Source organism: Bidens hawaiensis, unplaced genomic scaffold (assembly GCF_021521415.1).
Source record: "Bidens hawaiensis isolate Kalapana, Puna unplaced genomic scaffold, B.hawaiensis_p1.1 tig00035891_1, whole genome shotgun sequence".
In the NCBI taxonomy this organism is placed as follows: domain Eukaryota; kingdom Viridiplantae; phylum Streptophyta; class Magnoliopsida; order Asterales; family Asteraceae; genus Bidens; species Bidens hawaiensis.
In genome coordinates, this window is record NW_027496240.1 from 99,813 (window position 1) to 112,208 (window position 12,396).

At 35.1% G+C, this 12,396-nt stretch overlaps 1 protein-coding gene across 1 annotated transcript; it reads right to left on the minus strand.

Moving 5' to 3' along the window:
- Positions 1–441: 441 nt before the first annotated feature.
- LOC143587807 (vacuolar arginine/histidine antiporter YPQ2-like) lies at positions 442–11,984 on the minus strand. Its single transcript, XM_077068989.1, has 11 exons — positions 11,913–11,984; positions 4,464–4,490; positions 4,299–4,363; positions 2,650–2,760; positions 2,378–2,549; positions 2,102–2,194; positions 1,321–1,416; positions 1,225–1,245; positions 891–949; positions 730–820; positions 442–644 (listed from the first exon to the last, which is right to left on the minus strand). The coding sequence occupies exons 1-11, from the start codon at positions 11,982–11,984 to the stop codon at positions 543–545; spliced, it is 909 nt and encodes a 302-aa protein (XP_076925104.1). The 3' UTR covers positions 442–542.
- Between the last annotated feature and the right edge of the window lie 412 nt (positions 11,985–12,396).

Below are 12,396 nucleotides of genomic sequence, written 5' to 3' on the forward strand. Positions count from 1 at the left end.
TAGCAATAATGGTTTTGCTATTTGTGGAATTTAATGAACATATTTTAGTATGTTAAGAGCTTTGCAACAGTTAAAAGAGTAAATATGGAATCCATATTAAGACAAACATGTCCAATAGAACTTTAGAAGCCTCAATCAATCAATCAATTACAACCTTGTTTGTCTGATTATTACAACTATTTGTGAACTTTTCTTTTCTACTTTATCGTTTCTTTAAGTGTTGTGATATTTGCATTAAAAGTAACAATCGAAGTGCAAACCATGATTGGCTGCTCATTGTCGGTGAAGGAACTGAGTTGCAAGGTGATTGATACAAATCAGCGACGTCTTTTGTGTGAGAAAATATTGTGAGCAGGGAGATTGTGGCGGTTTTTCTTTTTGAGTTTTGAACTACAAAAAATGATTGTGCTTTAGTAAGCAACGTTAAATGAAGTACAACATCTGAAATTAAGATACACCAAAAATCCCATTGAAAATTTGAAGCGCCATGCATTTCTTGTCTGTTCTTTAGGATCCACAACAATATCTCTATTATCATACAATCAAGAAACTAGGCTTTTGTTGGCTTCTATGTAGTCTGCGTGGTATTCCACATTGTCGTTTCTTCTTCGAAGGTATCTATAGTACACATACTGCATTATGATCTGTAGAAATTAATCTTGGTTAAGGTGGAACAAAAACGAATTACAATGATCTTGTCACAAAAAGATAGTTAAATTAAAAGGATACAAATGCATCGAGTGCCACACATGCTGCAGCATCGAGTAGCCAAGGCATATTGGCTTTGATTTTTGACCATTCTGTACTTCTTACAAGAATGCTGCAAATTGAAACATATATATCAACATCACTAAATTATATGAGAGAGAGAGAGAGAGAGAGAAAGAAACCTTCCAACATAAGTAGCATTTGCAACAAGAGCAAAGATGAACATGAGAGGGTTCAAACCCTGTAATAAATTTTGTAACGTTAATTTTGAATCCTACGTTGAATTTTGAATCCAAGATTGTTTGAATCCAAGATCGAATAACTAGAATTGTTAACACGGATGAATTCAGGTTGACTAGCGTTATTTAACTAGGACTGGTTTGATGTGTTGTCATGAATTCAACACAGTATTACCTGTTTAAATTGTTGCACATTTAACTTAAAATTTGTTTTAAACTAAAAGCTTATTAATAAATAAATGGTTTAATGACAAAAGAAAGTGTCAAAGAGCCACACCTCAACGCTTCCTCTTTTAATCTGTCAAAAATCACAAAAAATGTTATAAGTTTATTAATCAAATAAATATTGGGGTCTTCAAGAAGTATGTCTTACATTTAATACAATTTGAGGGATTCGACCACCCATGTAAATAGCAGCCATCATCCAACCCAACCATTGCCCATACACAGCACTACTTCCACCCCCCTCCTGCAACACCATGGAAATTAAGAAATTTAAACCGTTATCGAACCAACCGTCTTATTTGGTGCAGGATCGGACATGACTAACAAAACTCGAGAATTGAATGTCCTAACTAATTTTTAAAAATATTTGTTTAGAACATAAAGTTTGAATACTATAATATATATTAAAGTTAAAACAAAAACATGTTACTCTTGTTAAATTTAAGAAATTAAATAAATGCAATGTTGTAAGAGAAAGTTAATGAATATCAAAAAATATTCTTAAACAAAATGATTATAAATATTTTTAATATAGTTATGAAAGCTCTCTAATTTATACCACATCGATGTTTGAGTTCATCCTTTAACAACTTAATCCTACATCACCTTCAACTCAAACTACCCTTCTACGAAAATTTAAAATGACCGTTTGAAAACGGCATGGGATCAAATTGTTAGTGCGATGTGTAAAGCATGCCCCTAAAATGCCGTTATATAAAAGCTTTGCATAAAAAGAAAAATTCAAACCGGATCCAACCCATTGAACTGAATATAAAAGCTTTGCATAAAAAGAAAAATTCAAACCGGATCCAACCCATCAAACTGAATAGGTGGCCAGTTCAAGGTCCTATCCACTCTGGCCATGAAAACATTTATGTAAACCAAACGCGCACTAGCTATAAATAGGAAAAAAAAAATTAGAGTCATACCTGTAGCAACTTCCTGCCAACATAAACTTGCATCAAAGCCTCAGTCCCTGAAGGAAAATCAAACGAGGTCGCTAAAAACGCTGCATAACCAGCCTGCCACGTTTCAAGATTATTAATGTAAAATAAATCAACTTGCAAATGTTTATTCCGGAATCTTTTAGACAATATTTAAGTATTTCACTTGTAACTGTACAACACAGCTAAATAAGCTGCCAAAACCATGAAAAGAAACAAATTAAAAATCCAACCATGAATATTTTAAATAAATGGACTTACAGAACGTGGGATCGGCTTGGGTTGGGTAGCTGGATTCGGTATCCAAACAGATGACTCGTCCTCAAAAGACAACTCATCGTCAGCAACCATAGCCGAAGCTGGACCACTTCTTGGTGTCCGTAGATAAGATCGATTGGGTGGAGTTGCACTTCCAGCCATTGATCTTGCTGACCTGCAAACAGATCATATTATCATTATTCAGTTCCTTCAACATTACAGTGTTACTTACAGTCCCTAATAATTAGCTATATACAACACATATATACACATACGTGAAGAAATAGTCCTGCTGTGGAGATGGCGATTTGATCGTGTGGCTTCTTGAATTTAATACACGAGTTTCCTTGGCACTTGATCGTCTAAGGTTTCTTGGATTCTTCCACCTAAATTTTCATAACGGTTAATGTAACACAAGCAAAACTTATACATTGATGCACCGAAAACAATAAATTATAAATAATATAACAAGACTGCTTTTAAGATGATTCCTATATTTGCAAAATTAAATTTAAAAAAGGGAGATATGGAGTTAATATATACCTCGGTGTTACTAAACCCGGTTTTACGACCCTAAATTTATTATGTTTGGCTTATTTTATTATATGGACTAATACAATGTTATTGGGCTGAGGGGGTTTTGTGGAGGTAACCCTAACTGGGCTAGGCGCATTAGGGTACCATGATGGTGGCCATGAGGCTCTCTATATAAGGAGGTCTCCTTTATTCTCACGCGCAGATGTGGTGCGTGAGCGTGCATTGATGCGTGAGCATCTGATATGCATGAGCATACGTGAAGCCCAATAACATATGTGATTCGTGAGCACATGAGATGCGTGAGCATGTGTGGTATGCGTGAGCATGCGTAATGCGTGAGCATATGTGATACGCGAGAGCATGCGTAATGCGTGAGTATATGTGATGCGTGAGCATACGTGGTATGCGTGAGCATGCGCGATGCGTGGAGTAATCGCCGGGATCGCGCACGCGACCCACTGTGGCGTGAAGTAATCGCCGAAAGCGCACACGCGACCCACTGTGGCGTAGAGTCATCGCCTGGAGCGCGCATGCGACCCGCTGTGGCGTAGAGTAATCGCCGGGAGCGCGCATGCGGCCCGCTGTGGCGCGCATGATCTAGAGATTTTGAGTATCCACATCAGGTAGGTTTTATGTAAAACCAAAAGATCTGATAGGATTTATAGATCCATGAATATGAAGTGTAACTGTTGTTCAAACGAACCCAGATCTGAAAAAATCGTAACTAGATTTGGTATATTTCACTTAGAAAAAACACAGATCTAAGGGCTTTCCCCAAAAGTTCGGTGGTATTTCTTCTGGTGTATTTCCAGATCCGGAAGTATTTTTTAGATCTAAGGATTTTTGGATTTTCATAGAACATATCTGAAAGAAGAAACCGTAGACCCGAGATATTGATGAACAGATCGGAGGGCCGAGATGAGAAGCGAAGTGTGGTTCATTGCCGTCCCACGGATGGCGCCAATGTCGAAGCATGAAATGAATCTGACCTGATCCATGACGATGTTTCCACGGATTTTTGAGATGAACGAACCACGACTTGATCTTCTTCTTCGATTGCTTGAGACCTGCAATGGCTTTTCGGGGGTGTGGAGGTGACTGCTAAGAAATCCTGAGGATCTCTTGTTTACAGACACAAAAATAGGGTGGTGGCTCTTATTGAGCATGACCCCCTAACAAGGAGGTGGAGACCTCCTTATATAGAGAGCCTCATGGCCACCATCATGGTACCCTAATGGGCCTAGCCCAGTTAGGGTTACCTCCACAAAACCCCCTCAGCCCAATAACATTGTATTAGTCCATATAATAAAATAAGCCAAACATAATAAATTTAGGGTCGTAAAACCGGGTTTAGTACCATACCCCTACAGCTTTCTTTGACTTGAACCATGTGTAGAAATGATCATAGTATAAGCTTTGCAACACTAGGATTATTGTACTTATTGTATAAAGCTGTATTCATTTAACAACTTTGATTAGATTTAACATATTAAAATTAACAACAATCGGTAACATTATTCAAAACCCGGAAAACATGCGTATTACATATTACCGCAGCTGTGTAGTACTGCGTAGGCAACTGCATATCCACAACAAAAGAAACATATGAGCATGACAAAAGTTAAAAGGAATAAACATGTTATATCGAAATCTTTTAGCAAAAAATTGCAAATCAGACAAAGAAGATTCACCGTTGCAGGTTCAAGAAGACATCCCACAAGATTAAAGATATCCCTGCATCAATAAAATGATTATAATCATCTACTTCGTCCACAAAATACTCATACAGCCGTTTTGATAAAAGAAAAATCAAACTTTGAAAATTATAGACGGTAAAAAAACAGAGGGTAAAACTTAAGAAAAGATCAAAACGGCCGTCCAACCAATATCCTGACAGCCGTAATAATGCTTGAGGGTCAAACTTAATGCAAACACAAGCACAAGCACAAGCACAAGCACGTACCCTGCAATCCAAGTGAGAAGGAAAATAAGAGAAACGCCATGACTGGATTTAGTCCGAAAGTTGGTGATGATTTGAGGTATTTCAGCAACACCCCAACAAACAAGGCTCGCGATTCCTAATCCGAACGAGATTTCGTCTCTAGATTGCACAAACAGTCGTTAAAATACTTGTCAACCCACCGAACACATGGTTTATTCTGGTTTGCACAGTATGATAATGAGTTACTCATGGTGATTGGGCTGTCGACCTGGATCTGAAAGCAGCAGAATGTGGGTTGGGAATTTCAGTATGTGCATATTAATATAGTAATATATATATATATATATATATATATATATATATATGAGTGAATGGGGATAGTGGATGCTGCTACATAGTGGATGATGCTGCTACTTACAGTATTAAATGAGTCTTGGAGGCGGTGATTTATATATAGTAAATTAGAAAAAGGTCCTTAAATGTGGTTTTGGTGAAAACCATGAAAAGTGGTCAATGGTCATGGAGTTCTTTCACGAATTGTCCGGCGGCTATCCTTTTATATAGCGCTAGTTAGCATTTCAATTCTTTAACTTGTTATGGGTTTCTAGTTTATTTATCACGACCAATAAATGAAACTCGGGAACACATCGTTAATCAAATTATAAGTCAATACTAGAATTTAGTACCCCGTGCTTCGCGGCGGGACCATTAAATCGAACAAAAAAAACACGCGTAAAAACGTTAAAACCACGAGGCTATGACTCGATGCGAAATCAACATGTATCGGGTTATGGCATCGCAACTAAACAAAAGAAATAAACATTTCAACGCCAAAATACAACAAATTATTGTATGTGAAACAAAATAACCAGCTGTTACAGTTGCGAACCGATGTAAATTCAGTTAGCATCGGCAGTACCATCATAAATAGATAAACAGGAATTAGTAAGCCAAAATTCATATTTTATTTAAAAAGAGTGGACTTAAATTAAACTTTATTAAAAAAAAGTAAAGTGAATAGGAAATTGAATAGTGATTATGTGAGGGGGATGAAATCCCTTTTTAATATATATAATAATGTTCATTCCATTCGGTTTAAGTCTGCCTTTGTGTCTCCTCCGTAATGAGATTTCAATGGTTCTTACTAGTGCTATCATTTATCTCCTCTTCACACGTCCAAATTATCTCTCTCACCTCTTATAATATATGAGATACATGTCACCCCTTCATTTCATATTTAGTCCATCTTTACATGCCAACAAATCTACCTCAACATCCCATCTCCACTAGCTCTAGCTTTCTCGCTTATGTCTTATTGATGTCTCAACAATCAGTATCGTATAGCATACTTGATCAAACTACAACCAAATAAAATTTATCTCTTTATTCTTGTTTAGAATTTCTTGCCACTCAATACACCTTTTGCTGGTATCACTTACACCAACCTTCTTAGAAGCGATGACTACATCATTATATATGTTTCTGTCAGTCTTATCAAATGATCTTAAATATTAAAACTTGCCCTCATGACTATCCTAAATCAGGCACACCATCGTATGCATGTACAAGGTCAATGAAATCCATATGCAAATACCTCTTCTTTTTCCTATACCTATTCCATTAATAACCCGGCCTTATAATACATGTCGCCCGTAGTAGAATACTATCCTTGAGTTCAATATGGTTGTTCTCAATTTTCGATTCCCTTCTTATTCGTTGGTTTCATGATATGAATTTTGTAACATCCTGAATTTTTATGAATAATATTAAATTATTATCTACGTTGGAAGAATAGTTTTAGATAATAGAAAAAATAATAATAATATAATAATAATGATAAAATGATGGTATGCTAAAATAGATGGAATTAGATTAAATCATGGACTTAAGATGAAGATGGACCTAAGGTTAATGGACTTAAGGAGTATAAATACCCCTTAAACCCTAATCTTTTCCATCTCCATCATTTTACACCTTAGCCTACAACATAAAAAACATACACTTAAGCCAAACAATCTCTACACCATTATAATCAACGATCCAAGACCAACCTGATCGATGTCGAAAGATCAATAAAAAACATTTATAAAATATTTTACTAGCAAGGGCAAATAAGGTGTCGAATTCACAGGGAATCAGTGGAAAGTGCTAATCAAATTCATAATTTATGAAATATTAAACTAAGTGGACAGACGATGTCAATCGGTTTGAAAGATTTATTAAGCGAAAACAATGTTACTTTGATTTGTAAACAATTATGAGGAAATAACCAATCTCTAGGTTTCAGGTTGTGAAGCAAGTTGGACAAGTAATTAAACCTATTTGAAAATCTCTTTGTTTGAATCAATAAGCAAAAGACTAAGTATTTGGCTTTGCTGATTATCAAAACTTAATCTGAACAATTGGCACAACTGAATAATAATCTAATTGATTACCAATTTTAAGTATTGATGAATGAAATCAATGCTATGGTTAATGATAAACGGGTCAATGACGATAAGAAATCAATCCTAAATGTTGATGACCTCAAACCAATTAACTAATACAATCTTAAGCATTCAATTATGAAAAATTGTTTAAGCGCACAAATAAATGTAAAGATTCAACTAACCGAATGATTTACCAAATCGAAATCCAATATTAAGATTCAAAATACCAAAAAGTGTAACCACAAACACAACCCTACTCCCGAAGATGCTCACAGAAGATTTAGCCTAGCATAAGCATGTCGGAAATCTTGATTCTAGGTTGAGATGATAAGAACATAGATGATTGTGGTGATTGGTGTCACACCCCGAAAATCTTAATTAAGACAACGGAAGACTTTGACCAAGTCGTTCAGGTGGTGACAGACGCCGTTTCAGCAAATCACAATTTAATAGGCCTGTAAACGAACCGAACGTTCAGTGAACTGTTCGTGAATTGTTCGGCGGGAAGTTCGTTTATGTTCGTTTACTTAATAAACGAACGAACATGAACAAAAAGTTTGTGTTCATTTAATTAAACGAACGAACATGAACGCATATCCCGTTCGTTCATTTATGTTCATGAACGTTCGTTTATTTATGTTCGTTTATGTCTGTTTATTTATGTTTGTTTATGTATTAATAAGAATAATTAAATATTATTTGGATGAGTCATTAACTTAAAGTTTTATATTTGTGTTCATTTAAGGTTTTATATTTGTTAATCTATGTTCATTTAAGTGTTTTCATTTATATTCGTTTATGTTTTTTTTGTTCATATATGTTCATTTATCTTTGTTTAGTTATATTTGTTTGTATTTTAAACAAATGAGGATAAACGAACACAAATGTTCATTTTTTAAATAAACGAACATGAATATAAATATTTGTTCGATTTAAGTGTTCGTGTTCGTTTAAAGTTAAATGAACGAACACAAACATGCCCTTGTTCGTGTTCGTTCAATTCGTTCACATGCTTTCATTATTCACATTGATGAATACATCGGTCTTAATCTCTAGGCTCTTCCGATTTTATTTGTGTTCGTTTATGTTCATGAACCGTTCGTGAACACATTAATTTCCTTAATGAACGAACACGAACATGTGACACTCGTCAATTTCAGGTTAACTCCGTTAACTCAAACTCCGTCAATTCAAACTTAGGATCATTGGATCCATAACGCACATCTCATTACATTTAAACTAAGGTTTTAAATGACGCTTGACAACTACTACATGTGTAGTCTTTCGGGAATTGCACCGAAACGCAAACGAATTGACGCAAACCATTGGTGAATAAACGAAAAACGTCAAAACAATAATTATGTGATAATTATGTGTTAGACTTATGTGTTATGTGATAACATTGTATAAAACGCTAACTCAAGATGCAAACGAGTTAATTTAAGCTAGAAAAGTGATAATTAGTAGTTGAGGGACCTAGATGTAACATGTTATTATTATTAATAATAATAAACCCTAACTCTCTCTTCTCTCTTTCACTCTACCCGACGGCTGCCCTCCCCCTCCCCTCTCTCGCGATCGGCAGCCTCACACACACACATATCACACCCGTTAAAGCTTGATTCTTCATAATCGGAGCATCCTAAACTCGTTTCTAAGCACCTCTCAGGTTTCTCTTGGTTATCTCTGCGTTTTTAAGGTATATATATGAAACCCTAACTATTGAATATCATATATTAAGTGTTTTATGATTGATTATGGCTAGAGGATGATTGATTATGTGTTAGTGATTGATATTGATAGTCATATGTGATTTTGAACGGTGAAAGATTGATGAATCATTAATTGTTTGTAAACCCTAAAGGGTTCCTACTGATTTTTATGATTAATAATGTTTATTGCGTGTTTTGAGTTATGTCATATGTTTAGGATGCATGTTAGATGATTGTTTATGCTTGCTGAGTTTTGACAGCAGTGATTGTTAAAATTGAACGGTGTGTAACTTGTTGAGTTTATAAGCAAACTGAGCTAATTATGAGTCTACAAGGTAGTACTCTGAGTCTAGTTTTCAGAAAGTCCAACCACGCCTAATTTGGAGGTGTTTTGGATGGTCAAACGATTTAAATGCGATTAAAGGCCAAAACTGGTACTGGACAGATTGTAAGTTATGATTAGACAACTGTAACTAAATGTTAATTTAAGAATTGGTTGAGATTATTGATACTACAGTAAACTAGGTTGAGCCTAGTTTCTAAAGAATATAAATTTGCAATTTTTGAACGTGAAAAAGTTAACTTTTATGATTTTACAAAAACGTTGTGCAAATCTGAATTGTGAGACCTGCTGTTAGGTTGTTTTGTAAATATTATATCTCATGAACTACAAGACCAAATGGGTTGGTTCCACTTCTGGAAGTTAACTTGTTGAGTTAAGAACCTAACCCAATTGGTCTTGCATTTATTTGATTTTTCATTTAACAGGAAGGTAAAATAACATTCTGTTGCGCATGAATTTGACTGTTATGAGTTTGTTGTAATGTTTTGATCATTGTGAGAAATCTATGTGGAATAAAAATAAAATAAAATATGTTTTGGAAACCTAATTCATGTATGCTTTTGTGACGATTTTTGGTGAATTAATTGAGATGCTATGATCTGTTGAATAGAGTAATCTTTCGAGTAGAATTCTGTCTTGATAAAACTAGCTGCTGAACTTTGTGAAAATACATGAAACGTGCTGTTATTAGATAATTGTTATGTTTTGACCAAATTGCCCTTGCGGGGAATAATTACTAGATGATTGATATGTTTTGACCAAATTGCCCTTGCGGGGAATATTTGCTAAATATGTACACTATTAACACTTGACACGTAAATAGTTGTTCACACACGTAACGTATCACAAATGTGCTTGTTAAGTCACACACGATTCACAAACAAACACGAAACGTATCTTGTGCTTAGGAATTATGTGCCGGGTCTAGAGACTCGATAATAGTTCCGATTCTTAGAAAATCTCCTTGTTGTTATAGAACGCTAGTGAGAGTTTTTTGTGACGCGCATCACTTGGTGACTTGTTTTTGGGAATTCTTCGCAAACAGTGAGTTTCACTTACCCCTTTAAACTGTTTTCAAACGCTTTTCACTTGGGGTAGATAACATACTCCGAAAAACGCATTTAAGATTTTGTTAGTAAATTATATATCACTTGTAAAGGCTAAGTAGCAAACGAAACAATTGAAGTCCTACACATCGAACCGGTTAATATTTGGATAATAGCGAGTCACTGTTGAGTAGTACTACTGGGTTTGACAAACCCCACCCAACGCTAAACTCGACTGGAGGTCTAGCGGGTGTAATTTTGGCTAACACATACCATGGTCTGGATGACCTGGTGGCAAGGCACTTGATAAACAGTCAGCTTCGGTGTCGAACACTTAGTAATACTTGTTGTATAGGCTAGCTACCTATCGATATATAATTGATTTAACACTATCTGGTAAACGCAAAACGCTGAACGCAAAACGCTAAACGCTTTATTTTATATAAACTTGTGAACTCACCAACCTTGTGTTGACACTTTTAGTATGTTATTCTCAGGTAGCCGAGGCGGGCGCGCGGTATAGGATCATGCATGGTTTTTGAACATTCTGATATGCAAACAAGTTTTTAACTATTATTACTTGGGTTTTTAAGTCGTCCTGCGTGACGCAACTTTTGTCTTTGGTTTTTACGCTTCCGCACTTATTTTCACTTAAACTTTTTTATGGTTTGATTATAACTAATGATTCCGATCCTGTTAGTTCACACCCTCTGACGGTAAAACTCCATTAGTGGATTTTGAGGGTGTGACAGAACATAAAATCTAGCTCGGTAAGTGTTCGTGAACACATTTTTTCCTTAACGAACGAACACGAACAAGGCCATGTTCGTGTTCGTTCGGTTCATTTACAGCCCTAAAATTTAATGATACATTTATAATGAAAGTTGAACTTTATTTAACCATCAGAGTTATTACACGTGTCATATTACATGATTTTAATTCAAATTACAAGTTCAACATAAAGTCAACATTTTTCATTCAATCACATGTCACTAATTTCCCACGCTTTTTGCGAAGCTTCAATACTTCATTTATTTACCTGAAAAGCATATTAAAATAAACGGTCAACACGAATGTTGGTGAGTTCTCTTTATTGAAAATAACACACACACAGATATATCTATATATATATATATAAGTACATATATTATGATAGAATGAATATAGCGCAAACGAAACGTCCATATAATTCGCCATGAAAAGACAATATATCAAGTAACATAATAGCAATTCCATATCATATATATATATATATATATAAATCGAAAACAACATCCATATATTGATCTTTTGTCATTATATACCAATATCACCTCTTGTGTAATCGTCACCACACCCTGAATGATATAAAAAAACATCTCGTGTATAATGGTTTACCGTCGTTATAACACAAACCCGTGTGTAATGATCTACCGTCATACATCACAAAAATAATAGGCACTTTATTTCTTAAACAAATCGTGCTGTTGTAGACGAGCAAAGAATACAACATTACGTATGACTGTCATAGTTGATAACCTGATACATACCAGACTCAAAATACGCCCACTTCTAACCCAACGCGATGGAAGTGGGGGCGTTACTCCGATAGATCTACCCATATTTCTATGCCCCTTTTTAGGGTTAACAGTTATTTAGCCAACTAGACTTATCCCGTATTTTACACGGTTTGTAAAATAAAATGTCTTTATAAAACTTCAATATAAATATCAATATAAATAATATGCCTTTCCCACAAAACACAATAAAAATCGATTCGAAAACGAGGGGTCGATAGCGGAACTCACGGTTTGAAGCTTTTCGTTCCAAAATTTGCGTGTTCTATATTAGTACACGTTTTGTTAATAAAACTTGGTTTGAGTTTTAGTTTATAAGAGTCTTTTATTTGTTAACCCTAGTCTAATGTCCACACAAGCACATAAGCAAGTAAATTCCTATCAAGTTAACGGGTACGTTTAGTTCGGGTTTCGTTAACTATTGTTTTAATAGCTAAATAAATTAATAACCAAATAA

What these genes read in the sequence shown, in the direction of transcription:
- LOC143587807 (XM_077068989.1), bottom strand. Translation starts at nt 11,984, where the DNA reads ATGGGTAGATCTATCGGAGTAACGCCCCCACTTCCATCGCGTTGGGTT. An exon ending in GTGGGCGTATTTTGAGTCTG is followed by an intron (nt 4,491 to 11,912) that starts GTATGTATCAGG and finishes GTGGATATGCAG; the next exon opens with TTGCCTACGCAGTACTACAC. An exon ending in TCCCTCAAATTGTATTAAAT is followed by an intron (nt 1,246 to 1,320) that starts GTAAGACATACT and finishes GATTTTTGACAG; the next exon opens with ATTAAAAGAGGAAGCGTTGA.